This window comes from Triturus cristatus, chromosome 4_2 (assembly GCF_964204655.1).
Source record: "Triturus cristatus chromosome 4_2, aTriCri1.1, whole genome shotgun sequence".
Lineage (NCBI taxonomy): Eukaryota > Metazoa > Chordata > Amphibia > Caudata > Salamandridae > Triturus > Triturus cristatus.
Genome location: NC_140586.1, coordinates 436,521,860 through 436,546,302, shown reverse-complemented (window position 1 = coordinate 436,546,302; position 24,443 = coordinate 436,521,860). Strand labels below are relative to the sequence as shown.

Here is a 24,443-nt window from a genome sequence, read left to right as displayed (position 1 = left end):
GTGTTTCTGAAAAGTACTCCGGGGCACTAGCAAAGCGACCCTTAGTGACTTCTCTCAAATTCACTCCATATGTGCATGTGTGTATGTTTTGGTATCTCTAAAGCATAAACATAGCTGGCTAGCAACGGGCCACTGTAGGGGGGAAAGTCTTGGGGTAATACAAAGGGGTAGTGGACAGAGGGAGGTGGTAGAGCTAGTGAAAAATGAGAAGTCAGCCTAGTGTTCCTTGAAAAGGTGAGTTATCTGTTTCTTCCTTAATTGTAGGAGAGTTGGTGTTCTGATATTGGAGGGGATGTTGTTCCAGATTGGGGGGGGCATAGGCTAAGAAGGCGTCTTTGGTTTTTTCTCCTTCCTACAATGTTTAAGCTCTAATTTGGCAATATCAGACTCCTCCTGTGCTTTTGACCTCCAAATATTGTTAGTTTGCTAGCGAGGTAGACTTGGGTCTTGGTGTAGTGTTTCTTGTATGTCATGCAGCTGATTTTTAGGATAATGTGAGCTTGCTGATGGAGGTAGTGTAGCTCCTTTATGGTGATGTGTTTAGATTCTTTCAGCCCTTTGATGAGTGGCACAGATCCAGCGTGGCCTCCATCTAGGTAGAGATATCTATAAGTACTTAAATGAAATCAAGGATAATCATAAGCAGGTGGTCACATATTTTGCTAAATTCAGTGGAGTGACCTCTCTGTAATCATATCTGTTACTGCTTTATAGTAGATGGGATTCTGCAATCCTTGATTAAAAACCTGTCTCTAATTCCTTTATAAAAGGTGACTTGTGATGCACCGAGGTGTCTATTATAAAGAACTGATGTAACCGCTCAACTGTAATAACCTATTACAGTTGGGTTCTGCTGTCACAGTGCTTGCTACTAGAGCAAGTAGCAAAGGAGAAAGGCAGGTCAGGTCACAGAGCGTAATTAAAGCAACTGTTTAAAGAATTAAAATAAAACTTAACTTTTTCTAGCTATACAGTGACAAGCACAAAGGAGATATGTATGTTAACATGTTTATTTTTTGCACTACTTAGGTAATTATAGAAAAGTATAAATCTTTCTGCATGTTTCTAAACATTCTGAGCTTGACTTTTGGTGGTAGTGAGGGTCAAGCAGTTTAAGGCTTCTCAGGAGGGAGATAGACACTAGAGATTGAACACAGGCTCACGACTCAAAATTTCAGCAGCAGCAATAAATGATTTTCCAGTCAAACACTAGCTTTCATGAAAAAAGGAGTATTTATATACCAACACAAAGTAAAATATGGCACTTTCAAACAATACAGAAAGTGCCCTGAGGTCATGGCTCTAGTATTTTAACAGGCTGGTTCCTAAGTCTCACTCCTCTTTCGCTGGTGGTATTCCCCATTAACCATAGGCAACATTGACGTTAGCCCCACTAGTAGTCTGAGACTCAGGAGTCCCACTCCCACTCTTATTAAAGTCAAAAGTGTTTTAGCACTGAAGCGCTATCGCTATATGGTTGGCAAGTTTCCCTGGATCATCTGGCCTGTAAATCATTCTTACTCACGCCAACAGTACCTGCACGACCAGAGTCTCCAAGTCGACCCACATTGTGACTGCTGAAGCTGCAGCAGCTGTCTCCGGTAAACTCTTCACACAAGGCCCTGGAGGGGCAGTGCTTAGGTGTTCTTGAGTTCCTCACACGCGGTCCTGTGGAGGCAGTGGCTGGGGTGCCCTTGATGCTCTTCCGATGCTGGCATACTCCTGGTGCTGGTTCTCCGCTAGGGCTTGAATTCTCAGAGGTCTTCCTCTCGGCGATGGTCTCAACCAGACCACATTCCTTTCCTTTTCATGGTGTTCCCCTGGCATACATGATCACTGTTCTCACTCTGTACACAGGCTATGGCCATATCAGCAAAGGAAAAATCTTCATGATGGCCCTACCAACTTTACTGTGCTCAAGGGCTACAGGCCGATCAGCATGGATGTAATATTCACAGCAGCACCACCTGGCAAATTGAGTTGCTGACTTCACTCTGCATACTGGCTATGGCATGATCGGCACAGTTGTAATATTCCCTGTGGCTCCGCCTGGCATACAGGGTCGCTGAATTCACTTCTGCATTTAGGCAATGACCCAATCAGTGGGGCAATGGTCATGCGTCATTTCACAGCATCCATCCTCTGGGCTACCTGAGTCGCCGACTTTAACCTGCACCCGGGCAATGACCTGTTCAGTGCAGCAGCTGTCTTCTCACACCTCACCTCCGGTATCCAATTGCCTGGATCTCCCACAGTGCTGTTGTCTTCCTCCTAGGGCACAATGGTCTTGGCAAGTAGGCAGGCACTTGTGCTTTAGGCTCCAAGGGCAGGTGATCTCATATTCCCTGGATGATGTTCCCTCACCCAGCCTGGGAGACTGGCAGGCTTAGGCTCCCAGTCCTGGTCAGGAGTCTTAAAGAGCTTCTTTTCTTTGCCTAACTGGCGGCTTGACAGTTGACAAACTTGAGGGCCTCAAGGTCCACTTCGTACAGTGTATTTACAACCACCAAATTTGATTTAGAGTCCCAATCTTTGATGTTTGTTGGGTTTCTGCTTCCTGCTAAAATGTCCTCTCCTCTGCCCTATCCTTCCACCAGAAAGCAGTCTATGGCTGCAGGAACAACTCCAAATCTGATACCCCCACAACACAGGTTTTGGGAGTGACTAGAGGTTCACACTGGGATGTCAGCCACCATGATATGTGTATCAAAAGGTTAGCCCAGGGCCTCAGACCTACTCTTTATTATTCTCTCATCAACTGAATCTCTTAATTCAGATGTGCCCAGGCTCCTTTGAAGTGACATGTTTTGAATCAAAAAGCATTCTGTGAATTATACTGGCTCACCCGTCCTCCAGTGCGTCACATCCAGGTCACAGGCATGCCTCAATCCATCAATCTGTCTGGAGGGGATTTTTCCACATCCTCATGTTCCTTCAGTTAGCTTTGGGTCTCCCTAAATGGAACCCAGAATCTCCCATGTATTGTACTGTTATACCTGCTGCTCACCCAGTGTGCTTGTGGTGATGGAATGTTGGTGTGTGAGGTGGCTGTGGAATGTTGGCGAGTGAGAGAGTCAGTTGGAGGATGGGCTGTTGGAGGATGGGCTGAGCAGCAGGAAGGCTGCTCCTGGTGAGCTTCTCTACATTGTAACATCTATCCTGAATATACCAACCTAAATCTACAAGGACCTGGCATCATTTATTTACAACATGTACCATTTACAGACACACAAACACCCAGCACATGCACATAACACACACAAATACCACTACATACCACCTGTATTGTACCATTCACAGACACACATGCACGCAGCACATTGATAACACACACACACACACACACTGTGCAGCACTATGCTCCAAACAGACGTAGGACAAGGGTGAGTTAAGCACAATGCAGCAGACCTTTAAGTAAGTGAACCTGAATGACTCACTCCAGCGTCACAAGTAAAAAGGCCTGTTCACTCCTACTGATCACTACACCGTATTCTGCCGCCACCAAGCTCATGCTGCTTAACTACTGGCAAAGGCATTAGCCTTTCAGTATTAAGAGAGTAGCGCTTCGGGCACCCCAGCCAGTCCAAACAAAAAAGAAAATCTGTGAGACTGGCCTATGATATGTTGCACACAAACATGATTTGTGTTCCCCCATGACAACAAAAATCAGCACATGGGATCCAGACCTCATTGCAGCCTGGGCACTCAGGGCAGGGATGCACGCCCAACACCATGCAAGGGGTTTATCCATTCCAACACTGATTTTAATGTCTTTTTCCAACACATTTCAGTTGTTTTCTTAATTTTACATTAGAGTTTCTATTTCAATTCTTCATGTTTGCAAGCAAGCTCTCTCTTTCATATGAAGGAGTTATGCATCAAGTATTTAAGCAGTTTGTGAGAATGGTGATGGCGTAACTATGTATTGTAAAGAATAAAGTACTTTCTGCCATACATGATAAGGAAATTGCAAGTCAACTAGTGGTTACATACCCTTATAAAGGAACTCGGCCTTCAGCCTTGTTCCTCTCAATGGTCATGGAACTCCTTTATGACTTGCAATATCCTTATATTGTGTGACAGGGGTACTTTGTCCCATATATGATATCCTGGTTTGGAAATTGGATAATTTAGTATGTCTTTGTTGCCTTTGAAGTATAAAAGGCTAGGCGGTATGGTGCAGATTTCAGTCTATTGACCTGCAGTCTAAATCTAATTTTAGCAGTGAGCACCTGACTTTCAGAGGCATCTTGCTGAAATGAGCCAAATTCATATATCTATTATTTATTAACGTAGTTTATCACTAATACTTATAAACTTACAGCATATCCTGAAACAAATTACAGATTTTAAAGAGAATGACACACTTAACTCCAGACAACATCTTTAGATCCTTTGCCTTTGGGATTAGAGACTCAGTAAAGATAGGCAACACAGGTTTAACTCGGCTCCCCTTGGAGCAATATATATTGGCATGTTTTAAAAGAGGGCTTGACAACCATCTGACGATAACCCTGATGTTGTAATTGTTAAACTTCAGGTTGCAGAGATAGTCAACAGCATTTGTTATGTATGAAGGATACTAAGATGGGCGATAACATTTCTGCACAAAAGCTGAAGCTAATGAGGAGTGCTGCAAGATTACAAAATCTATGATCATAATTAGGGGATTTAGTATATGAAACATACATACCATGAACCTTCAAAATCTATCCCCAGAGATCTATTGTATTTCCAATTGCAGTTTACAACTGTGGAAAACACCCGGTCCTTCACCTCTGGAAGTGTTGTGAAGCGGTCCTTGATGAATCCTTCAAATCCAGATTGTGTTGTCTTCAAAAGCCTCATTTCTTTAATTCCTGCATGAATGACTGGGGGCTCTAAAACACAAGAAGAAGAAGGCCAGATTCATATGCTATGTTTTTTATTTTTGGAATTTTAAATAGTTCCACACTGTGAAATAAGATGGCTGAAGACTCTTTTGGACGATACAACAATGAAAGTAGGTAACACTAACACAATTTTTTAAGATCCATCAAGTTTCCTACTTTTCTGTAACCAGTGATTTTGGCCACATCTAGGCATGTTTCAGGTTGACCTGTTTCCTTCAAGTTTTTCTCTTGTCTGTAACCCTTACTTTTGGATTCATCTGGGCATGGTTCACAAATGACTGCTGTTAGGGCTTTGTGTTACGTTCCATTTAAGATTACATCCTTCTTTCTGCAAGGTTGTGAATGTAAATTGACTTACATGATAGTAAATGACTGCCTCCTAATTAATCAGAGTTAAGGCCTCCTTTACAGAAACATGGTAAAAGTACTCTCCTTAATAATGGCAGGAGTTCCCATGGCATTATAACTTGCTAGCCTTTGTGAATTAGTGGATTAATGAATTCAAACTAGGAATATTTGTTTGACCTATGCAGATTCATGATGCCTTTAGTCGTTCTGAGACTGATAAAATGAATGTCATTGAGTTGGTAATAATGAACATGTTTTTCAGTGCCAAGAATAAAATGTGTACTTTACAAATAGATGAGTTGTGTTGTCACTTAGATCATTCAGCGATCACAAAGATTATCCAAATATAATTCCAAGTCTAAAATCTGGTAAGTAACAAACCAACAAGCCAGAGAAAACAATACTTGTATCAAAGACGCTTATAGATCATACCAACTTCATATTAAACATTAATATAAATTACCTTTATACATTTATGTTAAATGTTAAACCAAATACAAAAATGCTACATCACTATTAACTTACTATGAATCAAATATTTTATTAATTTGAATATATATTATATTACATTTAAATATTTTTACAGTTTTATGAAAAAATAATTTCCACCTAAAGTATTTTTGTCTTAGTAAATCTTAAAAGTGATGTATAGAATTCATGAAAACAATTTTTTCCCTCATCTTTGTTTTACTGATTTTTGCAGTCAAACAACAATACAAAGGTAATAACATTCACATCCCCCCCAGATTCAGATAGAGAGGTATTACTTCACAAGCGTGTTTCAATGAAAACCAGGACATGGAACTTTAGCAGCATAAATAAAACTGTATACAGTGCACATGGTGGCGCTGACGTCCTGTAGACTCACTTCATCCTGAGCCTTCCGGCCTATTCACTTTTCACTCATCTCCAGAATCCGCTCTATTCTCCAAAACAGATTCCTTTATTTCATGCTGTAAGTGGTTCTTCACCATGTCCCAACCCATTCTACCCCCCTGGTCAGTCCCGCTGTATACTAATCTGTGTCTTATCCTGCATTCCATTCGCACTTGTTGTGCAAATTCCCACAGCCATTGTTTCTTAGTAGGTGATCGGTTAGTCATCCATCTCAGTGCTATAAATTTCTTTGTTTCGGCTAGACCCAGTTCTACTACGGTCCCTGCATATTTAGTGTGTTTGGATCAGGTCACCAGGCCCAAAAGGCACACTGCATTGTGGGCAACAATGGTAGTTTGGGCAAGACCTGAATCACTTCACCACAGAAAGCTCCCGTATTAGGGCATGTCAACCACATATGAATATAAGTCTTAGGGGTTGACCGGCATCTGGGGCAGTGTTCCTGCTTGGTCGGGTCTAATCTGTGCAGCCATTGTGGTGTGATATAATCCCTGTGTACACATTTATATTGTATCAACTTTAATTGTGCATTACAAGTCACCCTTCTGCACTTACCCAGCAGAAAAGCCCACTCGTGCTCACTCAACTTCTCCCCCATATCACCCTCACATCGGGTTTTAGAGTCATGATGCGGCAGGCCGCATGTGGCATGAGGAGGGCATACAGATATGAAATAAGCTTACGATCTCCCCCCATGTCTGACACTGACTGATTAAGACATGCATGTCCGGTTCTTGCGAGAACCCCAGACATACCTTCCTTATGGCAGCCACTAGACCAGCGTATGTGAGGAAGCAGCTACCTGTAACATCCCATTGAGTGCAAAAATCTGCGTGCCCCAGCATTCTGCCATCTGCATATAAGTTCTCTAAACATTGTGGGCCACTACCTTCCCCCCTTTGCCTTAGAAACATTGGTATTGTGGGGCTTATGGCAGTACACCAGGGGACTAACTGTTGCATGTAGATGTGTTCTTCATTTTCCCACCTTGTCATGTGGTCCCAAATGTTTAACAGTGTGTGGATCTGTTCCAGTTTGGACAACCTATACTTGTGCGTTGCTAGTGGTAGCACCAGATGCTTCCCGGGCTGGATTGGGAGAGCCAGCATTCCTGCGATAGGGACCATATTCCCTCCCTGCAACCATTTTTATTTATTTATTTAGTGTTTTGTATGGCGTGAACTTGACCCCGCAGGGTATCAGAGCGCTTCACAGTTCAGAAAAAGGTAACTTTTCCGGTACAGATCCTGTATAGCATTCAATATATTCCAGTCCAGTTAGAAGTTGACAAATCTATTTCTTTTGATAACTGCTTTAGTACGTACGCAGGCTGTAAGATTAGAGGGACCTCAAGGGAAGCAAGTCTTGTGTCTTTGAGCGAGAGTATTTGGGCGAGCCATGTGCGGATGCTCTGTAATGCTTACAGTAGGAAGTTACTCATTAAGAAGATCTTGGTTTCTTTCTTGAATCTTGTGTGGTTGGTTAGCCTTCTGATGTCTGGAGGTAGTGAGTTCCATATTCTCGGTGCGCAGCTGTGAATGCTCTCTTGTAAGTTGGGGGCATATTATCAAGAAACAGCGTTAAAATTATCGCCGCTTTAGCGACAGAAAACTGCAGCTAGAGCGGCGATAATGAGCTTGATAATATGCCCTGGAGAATTCCCATAGAAGCCCATGTTCTGGTGTCAACATGGGCTTCTATTGAAATTCTCCAGGGCATATTATCAAGCCCATTATCGCCGCTTTAGCAGCAGTTTTCTGCCGCTAAAGCAGTGATAATTATTACGCCGTGCTTGATAATATGCCCCTTGGTTTTTGCGGAAAATCTGGGGTTTCAGCACTAGGTCTCTGGTGCTCCTTGATTGTCTGTTTCCCTCAGAGATCACCAGTTTCTGCGCTTGGTATCTTGGTGACTTGAAGTGTAGAGCTTTGCGTGTTATGCATGCCATGTTGGAGCTGAATTCTGGCTTCATAAGGTAGCCAGTTCAGTGCTTTCAGGTGAGGAGAGATGTGGTCGAATTTTTTTGACCCTGTTATGAGCCTTGTTGCTGCGTTGAGGCAGGCTTTTTGCTCTGCTGTTACAATTTTGGGGCGCCCAGAAAGTGTTGTGGATCTGTATTCGATCCTCGAGATTACTAATGCTTGAACTGCCATTTTGAAGTCCGCCGTTTCGATGAAAGGTTTTAATTTCTTAATGTAGCTCAGGTGAAATCTTACACTTTTAGCCAGCGTGTTAATGTGTGACTGCATGTTTAGGCTTTGGTCTATTGTTATTCAAATTGGTCCATTCATTTATAATGGGCGGGCTTTTGGTGGGGAAAATTAGGAGGAATTCAGTTTTTTTTGCGTTTAGGTTAAACTGATTGCTTGTTAGCCATTGCATCGTTGCCCGTAGAGCTTTGTTCATGATCTTATGTCAATCTGAGTGTCATCGGCGTATATGTGGAAAAGGATGGTGGCACGGTGGAGTATGTCCGTTAGTGGTTCCACATATAAGTTGGATAGTGTTGGGGAGAGGGTCGATCCTTGTGAAACCCTATCTGGATGGTGGATGATGTTGACAAGTTTTTATTCACCAGAAATCTTTGTAATCTGTTCCTCAAGTAGGATTTGAACCATTCAAGAACGTTCCCGGAAAAACCCATCCTGTTCTCCAGACGTTCTAGCAACATTTCATGGTTAACTGTATCGAACACGGATGATAAATCAAGCAAGATTAACAGACATGCTTTGTTTTGGCCTAGAGTGAGTAATGCATCGTCTACTATGTGCAGAATTGCAGTTTCCATACTATGGTTTGGTCTAAATCCTGATTGGAAATCGTCTAGTAGTTGGAATTTACATATGTGCTGACTTAGTTGTTGCTGAACACATTTTTCAATCACTTTGCTAGTAGGGGAATGTTGGATACTGGCCAAAAGTTGCTAGGTTCAGCGGGATTCTCTGTCGGTTTTATTATGATAGGAATTTTTAGACAGTCTGGAAAGGATCCTTGAGACAGGGAAGCATTGACTATCGCTGTCCAGCTGGGGATGATCTCCTTGTCTATGTGCGGCATAATTTTAGCAGGGAGTAGGTCATTGAAGTGATTGTTAGGCTTAATGGCCGATAATGTTTTCAGGATGTCGTTTTGGTCATAAAGCTCAAAAGTGGACCAATGAGCTTCATTTTTGGGTAAAGAATCGTTGGGCATTGGCGGACTATTTGGCTGAGAGGTCTCCCATGTAGAAGCTGCTGACTTAAGCTCACATTCCATGGACATGGCATTGGATGGAAAGAAATTTGCGAATTCCTCACAACTAATTTGAGATTTTGTTGCTTCTAGTGCAGATTTGTACGTTTGGTTTGATTGTTGTTTAACCAATTCAAATAGTTTCCGAGGTCTGTTTTTCGCATTTTCCAATTCTGTTCTGAAGAATTCTTTTTTTGACTTCAGAATATTTTTATTGTAGGCGCTTCTGGTTTTTCTTAGCAGTTTTAGCTGTGGGGATGACGGTAGCTGCCTCCATTTCCTTTCTGCTAGTCTCAGTTTATGTCTTTCTTCATTTAGCGTGTCGCTGAACCAGGGTTTTTTATCTTTGTCCGATGTTCGTTTTTGTTTTAATGGTGCAATAGTGTCTATTATCTGTGACATCTTCGCATTGTTGTGCTCCGTGAATTTGTTGGCGTTTGTCAAATTTCTGGGAGGGGGAAGATCTTTCCTGCATAACGACGCCAGTTTCCCCTTGTCCAAGTTCCTTGTGGTCCTCACCCATAGTTTGGGTTTGATTGGTTCTTTTCTGTAGTACTCTTCGAATTTGGAAGGTTATTATGTGATGATCTGACCAGTCACAAGGCATGACTGAGGTTAAGCTCACCGCTTTATCTTTGGATATGATCCAGTCTAGTGTGGAGCTTTTCACATGCGTTGGAAGCGTGCAGACTTGCACTATGTCTTGATCTGCTAGGAAGTCTTTGATAATGTTTACCTGGCTCTCATTAGGATTGTTCCAGTGTAAAGCGAAGTCTCCTAGGAATATGTCTTTGGAGTGTGGGGAGGTGTTTGCTGTGATGATCTCCATTAAGTGGTCAATAAAAGGTTCATTCTTGCCTGGTGAGTGAATGCATGTAAAGCCCTGCGCCACATGTAGGCGTTCCTGCGCAGGGGGGGGGCGTTCCGGCACAGGAACGCCTCCTAAAGGTGGCTGAGTGAAATCTACAAGATTTCACTCAGTCACTTTTAGGCCCATGCTGCATCAAAACCCTGCGTAAGGCGTAAGGATTGACGCAGCATTAACAAGATAGGGCCCCCCAAACCATTGCTGGAGCTGCGTTGCACTTGCGACGCAACTCCAGCAGTGCGCCACTTTTACGGAAAAGATGTGTCACGCCTCTGTGCCGTTTTTGCCCCATGGTGCGCCGCATTTTAAATGCGGCGCATCCATGGTGGCGGAGCTGTGGCGCACAATAACTCGGGCAGCCCTGCTGATATGCAGGGATGCACCAGTTATTGTAAATATGCCCCTGGGTATCGTAGTCTGCACGGTTGTAAATTCTATTGAGTGTCTTACAACCTCCCTATTTCTGATAGTTCATTCAGCCCTCTTATCGCAGTGTCAAATTTCATAATCAGAAATGCTTCCCTTGGAGTCAGCAGTGTATCACAGTCACTTCTTGATTTCGATTTAATTGAACTTAGAACTGTCCATTGGAACTTGTTCTCAGAGTGTTTGTTTACAATGAAATGATTCACCATCGGTGCAGTTGAGACCTTATTCTTTAGCCTGGAGCAATGTTGCATGATCCTTTGTCGCACTTCCTGACTGGTTTTGCCAATATACATTATTTTGCACGGGCAAAAGATTGCATATACTACGTTTTGGGGCTTGCAATTGATGAAATCGTTATGACGCCAGTGTCTTCGACCATCGCTGAAGATGTTGCCTTCTATGGTGGTTCTACACACATAACAACTGCCATATTTGTGATGCCCCTGGACTGGTTGCAAGTTAAGCATCGTCCTCAATTTGTCGCGTCTTTCTTGACGGGGAGAAGAGGTACGTATCACTTGCTGGCCAATGCTTCGATTTTTCTGTAGAGCAAAATAGTGGTCGGCCTACAGACCCAAGCCTTCCGTGTTCATATAGTTAATAATCGTGAAGGGAGGGTGATGGGTTTTGTGTGAGAGGGTGCCCCTGCATGATTAGGCCCCTCTGCAGCCTTCGGAAGCAATTCTCCGGGGTTGTCTGTGATGCATCCAACCATATATACTTAAGTGCATTATAACTCCAGTTCAGTTCAGTTCCAGCGGGGTGTTTTGGTTCCAATTCGTCATTTCAGGGCAGGGCTCAGGTGGGGGGTGCCATGTGTTTGATTCCTGTCGGACTGTGTTGGTGGAGCGCTAGTTCTGGCATAAACAGGGCTAGTTTGACTATAGCGGCGTCAGTATCTTCAGGAGGAGCAGGGAGAGCCCGGGAGCCTTCATGACGTGCATTACTTCTCGACTAAGCAGGACTGTACCATCCATCCTTTTCAGTCCTTGGGAGTGCCTGTGTTAATGGGCTGCCAACCTCAGTTATAATAACACGCTGTGCTTCTCCCCCAGTCAGCCCGTTCTTCTACAGCCCCATTCACTTGCCTCTAAATCCATTCCGTTTTAAGACACCAATGTTTGGTTGCAATTTCTTTCTTCATTCTTGCTGTTTAGATTCTTTTACTCACTATTTTTACGTGGATGTGCCATTTATACTCTTGATTGTTTTACTCAAGTCATCCTCTCCTTTTGCACTTGCTCCCCATTCTGAAGCTTCCGGTTTCTTTGTTCATTTCCCACAAGCCTTAATGTCGTTGCCTTTTCGTTGTTTTTAAGCTACAACTTCAAAAAATCCCACCGATGCGACGCACTACCAATTCACTGCTAATTTCTAATTAACAATGAAGCCTCATATTTATTTGCGCAGAAGACCGTACAGTGTTCCTTTGGGAGTCTGTCCACTCCTTATTCCTTTGGAGCGAGTGTAGGGCAGTAGGAGGGCACATGGAAAATTTGCATTTGCATACATGTGCCTGGGTAATTCATGCATTTTTGTTAATATTGTAAATGTTCAAAACCCAATGCAATATTGCCTACAGTAGCTCTGTTTCTAAAGAGTTTGTTCTTTTTTCCAAAATGTTTTGCAGGAAGTTGCCTGCAATTTGTAGCCAATCCTTCCCCTTTAAATCTTGCACCGCTCCCACATCGAAGGTTCGGAAAATAAAGAAACCTGCATTCTTCTTTAAGTTTCCACTTAATTTTTTTTCCTAAACTGGAATGCAGTGACAATATTTCCTTCAGCTCTTTTCCACCCTCCCCTAGAGGTCGTAATACCCCACAACTAAAAGGAAGCCTTTACCTTTTTTTATTTTAATTCTATTTTATTTAGTGTATTTTTATAAAGCGCAGACATTACCCGAAGGTGTCAGAGCGCTGTTACATTACAAGAGAAAAGTGTTACATAATGGAACATTACAAAGATAAACAGGAGACTTAAAATGAAGGGTACACAAACACAAAATCCAACACAGCACGCATGGGTGAGGAATGTACAGGAAAAAGTACAAATTTACAATGAAGAGCGAACTTCCTAGAGGGGATTGAGAATGAAAGTATTAGTTCTGAAAGTGTCTTTGGAAGAGAAGAGACTTGAGGTCAGCTTTGAAGATCCGGGTAAATGAGCGGGCACGGGGCAATGGGGGAAGCGAGTTCCAGATTCTTACCACATTGCCTGAGAAGGATTGCGCCATCGATCTTTCCCTTTTGAAGACAGGGGGCTCAAGCAGAAGCTTTTCCGCATTGCGAGAAGGTCGAGAGCCACCGGACAATTTCAATTTATTCGCCAGGTAACAAGGGGAGGACGTGTGTAAGGCTTTGTGTGTGATGCAGGCAGTTTTGTAAATAGATCTTGCCTCGATCGGAAGCCATCGAAGAGAGGACAGGATAGGAGTGACGTGGTTGCTTTGTTTAGACACTGAAATGAAGCGAGCTGCTGAATGGAGGATGGATTTGAGAGGGGAGAGGTGGGATTTGGGTAGTCCCGTCAGAAGAGAATTGCATAATAATCCAGCCTTGAGAAAACCAGAGATTGTACCAAGGTTTTTAAGTCTTTCTCCGGGAAGAACCGACGGATCCCCCATAGAAGGCACAACTGGTAACGTGCATTCTTAGCAATAGAGTTGATGTGTGAGATTAGGTTGAGTCTTTTGTCAAGAATGACACCTAGGGGGGGCGGGGCTTGCTGCCGACGGGAATGGCCGCGCAGTAGCGAAGGTCTGCAGCGCCACTCCCGAAAAATCCTGAATATCTGCGCCCCGAGGCCCCAACCCGAGCGAAGAGCTGACGCTGGTGGTGCTGGAGCCCCCGCTGACCGGGAGGCGAAGTTTGGTGGCGATCGGAGGTGGGGCCGCGACTGAGCTCCACTCCGCGGGAGCTGTTGGGCTGCCGGGTGGCCGACAGGTGCGGCCTGGACGGACGAGGCGGCTACGTGAGGCCACGGCTGCGGTCTGGGACTTCCGGTGCAGAGTGTGCTGGGGCGCGGTGCCCCGGGTGACTCGAGGGCGGGTTCTGCGGGGCCCTTTGATCGGCCCGACCCCACCGAAGCCCCAACGGAGACAGAGGCTGCAGGGCTGTACACACCCGGTGCTGCCGGTGGACTTTTGGGCCTGGAGGTGTGGCCGGATCACGGCCGGTGGCGGCAGAGCTCCGACAAAAAGGGAGGCGGAGGTGGCGCGGTGGTCCCGGTTGCCGCTCTGAGTGGTGAGAGCTCGGGACGAGCCCACTCCTGGCCCCGGCTGCCGGCGATCCCCAAGCTGAAGGAAGGGCGGCCAGGTAGGAGCTGAGACAAGAGCGGTCGCGGTGGCGGCCTAGTCTGCCGGGGGAGAGGCAACGTGGGATGCGGCGTCTCCAGCGGGGCAGAGGCGTGTCCCGAGTAACTCTGCGGCCCCCCCGTGCCACCTCAGCGATCCATACAGTGTCCGGGCGTGGTCGGTAGCGCCATCAAGGCAAAGAGTCGACGGAGTGCTGAGGCGGACGACCTGACCCCCGCGCCACCGGTAAGGGGTGCGATCAGTTGGTGGTTTGCAGGACCTACCAGGAGGTGGGGTGCCAGATCACACAGGGAGCCCTCGGACTCCCGCTTCGGCGAGACTTGGCCGCTGGGGCTATCCTTCAGACGACTGGCGGCGGGAGCCGGGGTGCGGCCTTACTGAGTGGCGGGACCCGAGGGCCTCTCTACGAACCCTGACGCCGGGCCTCCACGTGCAGGGGCGCCTGGCTGGAGAGCGGCTACCTGGCCACGGTGAAGCAGTAACGGGGTGGCGGTGAACGGCCTTGGCAACGGTCCGCCCCAGGATTTAGGTGCCGGAGAGGGCGCCCTGGCGACTGGGGTGCAGCCTGCGAAAACCGACAGGCCGGGTGGAGGTTACCCACCGCAGGCGGCGGGGATTAGCGGCGGCACCCCGGAGCTGTTGCGTGCCCACTGAAGGGCGATCATGCCGTCCGGGCGGGGCACCAAAAGCACGGCACAGGCCAAGCTGGAGAAATTCGCATGGCACCAGCAACAGGGCGGTGATCGGGCTGGAGCGCCGGCCTCAGACGGTGGGAGTGACCCGACGAATAAGGACCTCCTGGACGCCATCAAAGCCGTCAAGTCGTCCCTTGAACATCAGATCGATACTGTGGCCACCGATGTTGTTCTGATTCGCGAGGCCGTCAGAAAGATCGCCGACCGGGTGGGGGCAGTGGAAGTGGTCACCAAAGAACTGTCGAACAACACCAGCCTCCTTAAGCGTGAAATCACTGACCTGCGACCATTCCACGAGGTACTTGCTCGGCAGCTGGACGACTATGAAGGCAGGATGCGCCGGAATAATGTACGAATTATCAGTGTGCCGGAGCGGGCGGAGGGGCAAGCAGCGGACCTCTTTGTCGAAGACCTGGTCCCCACTCATTTACAGCCTAGGGGTCTCTCCAAGTGTTTCTCCATTGAAAGAGCCCATCGAGTGCCGGGGGGTCGCCCTAGGCCGGGGCCCCTCCCAGACCAATTCTGGCCCGAGTGTTCAACTACCGGGATCGGGACATTATTCTTTAAACGGCGAGGGCGGCTCCACCTGTCACCGTGGAAAACAGCAACATCACGTTCTTTCCGGACTTTACCCTACGGGTTCAGAAACAAAGACGCAGTTTCCTGGAGGTGAAAAAGGCCCTTCGCGAACATGAGGTTAAGTACGCCATGATGTTCCCGGCCAAGCTGCGAGTGGAGGCCGAGGGCAAATCGTTATTTTTCATGCGCCCGGAGGATGCTTGGGACTGGCTGGACGGTTGGCGCACTGTAGACAAACGTAAGAAAAAGGGTCCTTCGCCGGTGGATGCGGCCGACGATTGGCGCCAGCAGAGACACTCTCCGGTACGTTCGGATTCTGGGGCCCCCGGCCCAGTGGGTGATCATTGACTCTGGACGATGGTAAGAAGGTATAGGATCTCCCATGGCCACGCAGTATCCCCCCTGTAGATGTCAAGAAGCGGACTGCTATCCTCACGGGGACAGTACATAATGTATAGATAACACTTCCGCTGGGAGTGTGTTGCATCCTCAGCTCTGTTGCTAGCATGCTCCCCCGTTGTAGGCTTCGGAGGGTCGTGAGCCGTGCTTATATTAATGTTGGTGGCCTCTCCTCAACTGTGTGTTTACTGATGGGAATGTTTGATGGAGGGATGTGGGGGAGTTCGAGTTCAGCACGTAGTGACGGGGTCAAGGAGGGCTCTGGCGGTCCGAGCAATGCCCAAACGATATTCTTTGACTTGTTGTGAGTAGGGTGGGGGGGGAGGGAAGGGGTTTTCTGTGAGTTGTCATGTGTTATGATGGGAGTGGGGCAGCTCACGTTTCCTCGAAAGATTTATGGGGGGGCTGACAGGCACTCTGCATGTTGGGGGAGGGGGGCGGTTGTGGTCTCGTTTTGCAGGGGAGCAGGGAGGGTTGGGTAGTTTATTGGGTTGAGGTGGTTGGGGGGGATGTTATTTATTGTTTTTTTGCAGCAGTCAGACGCTGTAATTTTTGTCAATGCACGGCACGGGCTAGTCTCCTCTTGAATTCTGATCTCCTCTCTGTTGTCTTTGGGCTGGGCGGGGGGTGGCGGGTGGCAGTACTGGGAGTGCTGGCTCTGGGACCCCTGTACATTGATCACCCCAACTACTCCTGCATGTTGCTGTCCAGATCTGATGGCTATGGCACAGAGGCTTAGTCTAATGACCTGGAACGTTAATGGGCTGGGCGATAAAATTAAACGGAGCATAGTGCAACAATATATACACCGAAAGCGCGTAGATGTGGTGCTGCTCCAAGAAACTCCTCTCATAGGTAACTCCTGCCAGGCCCTAGACCGGAAGGGGTATCGCATGGTTGCGCACTCCGGATTTACCTCGGGATCCAGGGGGGTGGGGATCCTCCTGAGAAAGGGCTGCCCCTACGTGATCCATGCCACTCAGACCGAGCCTCAGGGTAGGTATGTGGTTTGCTCCAGTAGCTGGGAAGGGAGGGCCCTTAACATAATCTCAGTATATGCGCCACCTGGCCTCCAATGCCAGACCCTGGTGGACGTAGGGACAATCCTAATGACCCTTCCGGAGGGTGCGGTGGTTTAGGGCGGTGATTTTAACCTAACTATGGACGATACCCTGTACCGCACTCCGCCCCGTAGGGGCGATCTGAGGGGCTTGCAACTGAGTAATTTTGCAGATGCATTCGGCCTGGTAGATATCTGGAGGTGGTCACACCCCAGAGACACACTTTACACCTTCCATTCTGGAGTGCACGGCAGTCACTCGCGGCTTGATTATCTGTTCACCCAAGCGCAGTATATCCAATACTTCGCAGACTCCTCTGGCTTAGCTAGGGGGATATCTGATCCCTCCCCGGTAATATCTTTCTGTGGTGCGAATATACTGCGACAACCTGGTCCCATCCGGATTCAGCCGTGGCTGCTGAAAATCCCGCATATCAGAGACTACTTGCGACGCGACACGGATTATTACTTTGATGAAAATGCGGGATCGGTGGACTCGGCGGTCACATTATGGGGAGCGTACGGGGCGGTTATCAAGGGACGAGCACTGTCCCTGATGGTGGGACATAAAAATGAACGTAGGAGATGGGTTAGCGAGCTGGAGACAGAGATATTGCAGCTCGAGCAAGAGACATCACGCACCCGAGTGCAGGGGACCCAACACTTACTAGACGTTAAGAGACGGGACTATAAACAATTGCTTTGTGAGGAGGCCAGCAGATGGTCCCTCGCCACCAGACACAGAATTTATGAAATGGGGGAGCGTACGGGTAAACTATTGGCTTGGCTAGAGCGTAAGGAAATGGTGGCGCGATGGGTGGGGGCGATCAAAGGACCCGATGGGGTACTGATCACTGACCCTCAAAACATTGCCGAACGCTTTGCAGAGCACTATGGGCAAATATACACCCCGCCACAGAACTCGCAGGCATGTTGGGCGGCAGACCTCCTGGCCACCATAGAAATGCGATGCCTCTCCCAGCAAGACCGAGAGACTCTGGAGTCGGACATTTCGCTCGAAGAAATTCAGACGGCCATCCGGGATACCCGCTCCGGCAAAGCCATGGGTCCCAATGGATTCCCGATAGAATTCGCGAAATCTATGACTCTGAAGATGGCGCCCCACCTGCTCGACTTGTACAAGGAATGCTATGAGACCGGTACTCTTCCGGCCGAAATCCGTGAAGCCACTATAGTGGTAATCCGCAAACCTGGTAAGCCAGCGGATGAATGTGCATCATACAGGCCCATCTCCTTGATCACAGTGGAGGCCAAAATCCTGGCAAAGCTGCTGGCCAACCGACTGCTTCCGTATCTCACGGCCCTGATCCACCCGGACCAGTCGGGTTTCATGCCTGGACGAAATACCGCACGTAATCTGCGTCGTGTCCACGGGGCCCTGGGTCGGGCGGGGACACTCCAAGAGGAGGCTCTATTGCTTGCCCTCGATGCCAAGATGGCGTTCGATACGGTGGCGTGAGATTACCTCTTCGCCGTCCTTACCCGTGTGGGGTTGGGGCCTCGGCTGATAGGATGGATCTGACTGCTCTTTACCCTGCCCACGGCTCATGTATCAGTCAATAACCACCGTTCGACATCCTTCTCCCTCGGCCGTGGCACGAGGCAGGGCTGCCCCCTATCGCCGCTCCTTTTTGCCTTGGTGCTTGAGCCACTCGCGGTCTGGATCCAGAACGACCCAGAAATCAGGGGCCTTAAATGGACAGCAGATCATGAAGATCGCATCTCTTTATATGCGGACGATATCCTGTTATACCTGGCCTCCCCGGCACGTTCGATCCGTCGAGCACTACATATTTTCCATATTTTTGGGGCCCACTCTGGATACCAGATCAACTGGTCCAAATCCCAGATGTATCCCCTCTGGGGTGACCCGCCGCTTAGACCTCGGGGATATAATATACCGGTAGCGCTACTGGGTTTTCAATATCTGGGTATTTTCATAACAGCGGACTCAGCATTATTCTATGAGTGAAATTTGGGGGGCCCATTACAATGGTTCAGATCCGACGTGATCCACTGGAAAACACTGCCCCTTACTCTCCTGGGAAGGGCAGCCCTTTTTAAAATGCTAGCTCTCCCCCGTTTTCTTTATGCCCTTCAGAACACACCCGTACCGGTCCCTGAGTCCTATTTCTTAAAGATCGACGCAGCGCTGCTTGGTTCGTTGTGGGAGGCCTGGCCACCGCGCATCGCAGTGCAAAAACTGACCATGGGCTGGTATGACGGTGGGATTGGACTGCCGGATTTACGCCTTTATTACCAAGCGACGCAATTGATTGCGATTAACCAGTGGGTGTTCGGGTCACATGACGACCCAAGCTTCCAGATGGACCGCTGGCTCATGGGGGAGGGAGGGTACAACCGAGCGCTGTACTCCAACCCCAAGAAACTAGGCTTGACTGGCCCCACGGCCAGAACGGTGGAAATTTGGCATCTACTCCAGAGGCATATGGGATGGTACGGACGGCTGACTAAGGCCACCCCCCTCTGGGAACCTGACTGTCTGGGCCGGCTGAACTCCTGCGTCGGATTCGATAAATGGGATCTTATTGGCATCTCTAAGGTGGGGGATGTGTGGGGTAAAGGTTAGAAGGCGACCTTCGCAGAGCTTAAACTTAAGTACCAACTTGCACCCTCTGAGCACTTTCGCTATCTACAAATAAGCCATGCTATTGACCGCGCCCTACCCGCGGGTACTCCCCTTCCAGCTTACTCGCCTTTGGAAGACAGATTGTTGCTAGATCCTATGGACCGTAGGGCTATCTCCTTAACATATAAAAAGCTAATTAATAATCGCACTGACACACTGCAGAAGGTACGGGCCAGGTGGGAAACAGAAGTGGGTGACTTGTCTGACGAAGAATGGAGGGATGCGCTGGCCTCCCCTCGGGTGTTGGCGATACCAATGCGGCTCCGGCTGGTTCAGCTCAAAGTTCTACATCGAGTGTACTTTGATGCAACCCTGCTGTGTAAATTAGGTAGGCGTACCGATGAGCTCTGCCTGCAAAATTGTCATCAAGTAGGCACATTTACACATATCTTGTGGGCCTGCTCCCCCATAAACCACTTTTGGATAGAAGTAACTCAGCAGATGGCGAGGGCCATCGGGAAGGTGGTCACCCCCTCCCCACAGCTGTGCCTCCTAAATGTGTGGGATGCGACGGACCTTACCCCGGCAGAACAGGAGTGGGCGACATTGGGTTGGGCCATAGCTAAAAGAAACATTGCCCAGAAGTGGGGGATAGCTACTGTGCCATCGTTGCGCGCCTGGGCCAATGATATGGATTTATCGATGGTGGTGGAGAAAACAGTATATAAGGGTCGAGGCTGCCCAAAAAATGGGATCACAAATGGGGACGATAGAATAAGTATCGGGGGGACATTTGCATTTCTCCCACAATAGAACTCCGACGAGAGAGACAGGCCATACTAGACAATCTGGAAGGGGCTGCATTTACCTGAATGCTTGGAGAAACCTTGCCGAGGTACCGTGTGAAGTGACCCCCCTGGCCCTAAACTGTTCCAGGGACCACCTCGCTAATGTGGCGCTGCTTGCTGAGTCTCTGCCCTAAATGCCCTTGATGTACTGATTATTGTTTTAAATGCCCAACGTGTATTAAGTATATGAAGGTGTTATATATGTGTCACGATTGCTGTATTGCTGCACATCTCCTGGTTAATAAAAAGTTATTTAAAAAAAAAAAAAAAAGAATGACACCTAGGGATTTAACGCTGTCGACAATGATGGGTTTGTTGTTGAGTAGGTTCAGCTGATCCATCCAAGATTGAACAGGAGGATGTGAGAAAGAGGTAGAAAGGAGGAGGAATTCAGTTTTGGCTGGATTTAGAATGAGTTGGTGAGCTAACATCCAGTTGTGAATAGAGTTGAGTAGTGAGAGATCGTGTGCGGAAGACACCTTGAGGTAGATCTGAGTGTCATCTGCATAAAGATGGTAATGGATCCCAGATTTACTTAGGAGATTCCCTAATGGTTCCAGGTAGATCTTAAACAAAGTGGGTGCCAGGATAGAACCCTGAGGGATGCCTTGACCTACAGCCAATGGAGATGAAAGACTGTTCGCTATCTTGATCATTTGGGATCTGTACGAGAGGAAAGAGGCAAACCATTTAAGCACTGTGCCATCTCTGTTGAAGAGTGTTGTGGAGGGTGCTATGATTAACAGTGTCAAAGGCTGCAGAGAGGTCTAGAAGAATCAGAAGACACGATTCCCCAGAGTCGAGTATATGCAGCGCATCATCAGTCACTTACAGCAGGGCTGTTTCAATGCTGCAATTTTGGATGAAGTCAGACTGGAAAACGTCAAGGAGATTATTATCCATAATATGTAAGGAAAGTTGTTTCGCAACACATTTTTTCAGTGATTTTCGAAATAAAAGAGAGGTTGGTGATAGGGCGGAAGTTGTTGAGGTCGTTCGCATCAGCGCAGGTTTTTTGTAGAAGAGGGGTAACCTGTCCTGATTTGAGGGCAACAGGGAGGGAGCCTTGACTGAGGAAGAGATTGACTAGCTTGGTCCAGTAAGAGAGAGTATGGGTGTAGAAATCGATAGCGATGACGCTAGGGATGGGGTCAGAAGAATGGTTGGAGGGTTTAGTTTCGAGGATGCATTTGAGGAGGTCATCTTCCAAGATGACGTCAAAGCTCTGCCAGGTAACTAAGGATTTCCGCTCCTCAATGGGGGTGGGGTGGACGACCTGATCCACCAGTGCTTTGACCTTTTCATCAAAGAATATAGTGAAATCTGCTGCTTTCTTTGTGGAATCCTCAGGCTTAATGGTTAGGGGAGAAGAGTTTGGATTTTTGATGAGGTCAAAATGTTTTTTGGGTCTGTTTTTGGCTGAGTCAAGGAGGGATCTGAAATGTGATGCTTTTTCAAGGAAGATGTGGTTGTGGTATTTGGATCTTGCTGAAAGTAAAAGAGAGAGATTGGAGGTGGAAGGAGATTTTCTCCAATGTTTCTCCAGGATTCTAAGGTTTTTCCTTTCATTGTAGAGAGCTTTATTGAACCAAGGTGCTGAGGGGGTGGGTATTTTCCTTTTGCTTTGGAGTGGAGCGACATTGTTGATTTCAACTGCTAGTACTGAGAGGCATTGACAAGTGAGAACGTTGACATCCACGTTAGGGTCTAGTCTGGGAAGAGCCCGCATAGCAGGATCACAAAAAGTGTCAAGATCAATGTCTGCTTTGGATATAACAAGGTCCAGAATTGAGCCCTTGGAATGTGTGGTTTCCGAGCAATGTTGGAAGAGATCATTGGCTGAGAGAAAGGTGGAGAGCTTGTTGGCAGCCGAGTCTTCCAAAGAGCCCCAGTGGAGATTAAAGTCACCCAGGAAGATCTGTCTATCACTTTGAGAAAATTGGTCACTGATGAAGTCATTGAGTTCTTCCACAAAGGAAGAGCAGTTACCGGGCGGGTGGTAGATGGCATGGAATCTAAAGGGTGAGCCGTGATGTATTTGAAGTTCTAGGGATAGGCATTCGAATGTACGGAAAAGGGTGGTAGGGAAAGCTTTCATTTGAAGGGAGTTCCTGAAGATGATAGCGACACCGCCCCCAATTTTGTCTGTTCTGTCATTTCTGAGGATAGAGTAGTCAGTGGGTACCAGAAGATCAAACAAAGTATGAGAGGAGTCATTAAACCAGGTCTCAGTGAGGAAGAACATGTCAAGATTCTGGTGGGTGATAGAGATTTCCAATTTGTGTTTGATTGCAGAACGCAGTTGTGGAGCAAGCAGTGCAGCTCTGACGCAGATGTTTTGGTGATGGGGGTGATAGGGTTGTTAAGGGAGATAGGGATAAGAATCTTGAATGAGGGTGCCCAGTAAGAGGGAGGCTGGTACGTTCTGACAGAGGAGATGGTCTGAATAGTGAACTGCGTAGAATTATTAGGAGAGGAAGGTGGAGGGGGAGTGACGTTGGTGGTCTTGTAGCTGGCCAGTAAGTTGGTGATGTCTGCAGAGGACAGACTGTGATTGGCTTTATTGGGGTGCGAGAGCAAGGTACTCCACAGGAGGTTGTTAGGGAAGGGGCACATCTTGGCGCTTAAGGTAGATTGAAAGCTACAAGCTGGGAAGAGATGAGATAATCAAGTTTATTTTCAAGGGAGAGGAGAGCTGAGCACGGAGTGTTGGGTGGCTCGATGGATAAGGGAGGGTGTGCAGAGGGTGAGGGGGGAGGGGTGGGGAAATGGGTGGGGAGCAAGTGTAGAAGGTAGGGAAGATGGTGGACGATAGGAGTGGATGATGAAACAGGGATGGGAAGAGAAATGTTTTTACTGGTGTTGAACAGAGGGTAAGAGTAGAGATCATAAAAAGGAGGAGAAAGTTGAGGAATAGGAGGGGGGTCAAATGAAGGCCAGAGGTAAGGGGAGAAGAGAGGAGAATAGGCTGAACAGGGAGGGGAGGGCAGGGGGTCAGAGAAAGGCCAAAGGTACTTGGAGAGGAGAGGAGAAGGGGCTGTACAGGGTGGGGGGTCCAAGGAATACCAGAGGTATGGGGAAAAAAGAGAGGATGGTAGTGGACAGGTACTGTAGGCTATGAAAGGTAAATGTAGGGGGACAGGTAACAGGTGGAGTGGGGGGATTGGGCAAGATGGAAACTGAGGGAGGAGTAAGGGACTGCAAGGTCAGAGGAAGGAATTATCGAGGAGGGAGACATGGTTAGGAAGCAAGGGATGAGGAAGGTGGGTTGAAGAGAGATGGGAGGTGGAAGAATTTAGGGTACTGGGGATGGGGAAGAGCGGAAAGGGATGAGGTGAGAGGGGAAGGGAAGGGGGAAGATAAGGAAAGTTGATCGGTAGACCAGGTTGTAAAAAGGCGGAATAAGAAGGGGGGATGGGTTGGATTAGGGGGAGGCGAAAACGTTGGAATATCGGGCATATGCAGGGTGGGGAGGGGGGGTGGAGGCCGGAGGCAAGGCAGACAAGATAGGGGGAGGAACATTTTAGGAAGGGGGAAGAGTGGGAAAGGGAGGAGCAAAGGCAGGGGGGAACAAATGGTAGGCCTGTGTCACAGGGGAGAGCGGCCTAGAGTATCGGGGGGGTTAGGGGGGAAAAAAGGTAGAAAGGAGAGGGGCTTAAAGAAGAGTCGAGGGGGATCATAGTTGTTTGGGTTGGACGAAGGCAGTGGAAGAGATGGTCAAAGAGAGAGAGACAGGAGTCTGTAGCTTGAATTATGACAGTGCCATTATTGTAGAGTGTAATGGTGAGAGAGCCATTAAAGCTAGCGGAGGGGGAAGTTTTTAGCCGCTGTCCATGCGGGATAGATGAGGAGGAGGAGACGTTGAAGGAATTGAAGAAGCTGGTGGACCAGGAAGGGATATCGTGAGTGAAAAAAATGTCATTTTTGATATTCTCTAGGTGCCCATTATGAAATTTATCAACAAAGAGGGAATCAGGGAATTGTTCAGTGGTGTTGTGCTTGAACTGTTTTGCTGCTGCTTTGGACAGATTAGGGGGATACATGACTTTGAAGCAGTTAACTCCCTACTTATTCGAGTGGAAGCCATGATAGGGAGAAGAGGGGCCACTGGGTAACGATAGTGCAAAGAATAAGAATAAGGAGAGGAGGGTGCATATTCTGGAAGTCGAGTGAGGATAATCCAATAAGATTGTGGTCAGGAGTCGAGTCAGGATAATCCAATAAGATTGTGGTCAGGAGGCGACTAGAAATGCAGGGTCAGGGACTCTGGTCT

General features: G+C 47.7%; 1 protein-coding gene across 1 annotated transcript in view; it reads right to left on the bottom strand.

The window, feature by feature from the left end:
- The window catches only part of LOC146834537 (uricase-like), a 151,521-nt gene that overhangs the window by 11,174 nt on the left and 115,904 nt on the right, over window positions 1–24,443 (bottom strand). Inside the window, exon 5 of the mRNA XM_085601932.1 lies at window positions 4,694–4,880. Within this exon, the coding sequence (XP_085458058.1) occupies window positions 4,694–4,880 (187 nt within the window). The remainder of the gene's footprint in view (window positions 1–4,693; window positions 4,881–24,443) is intronic.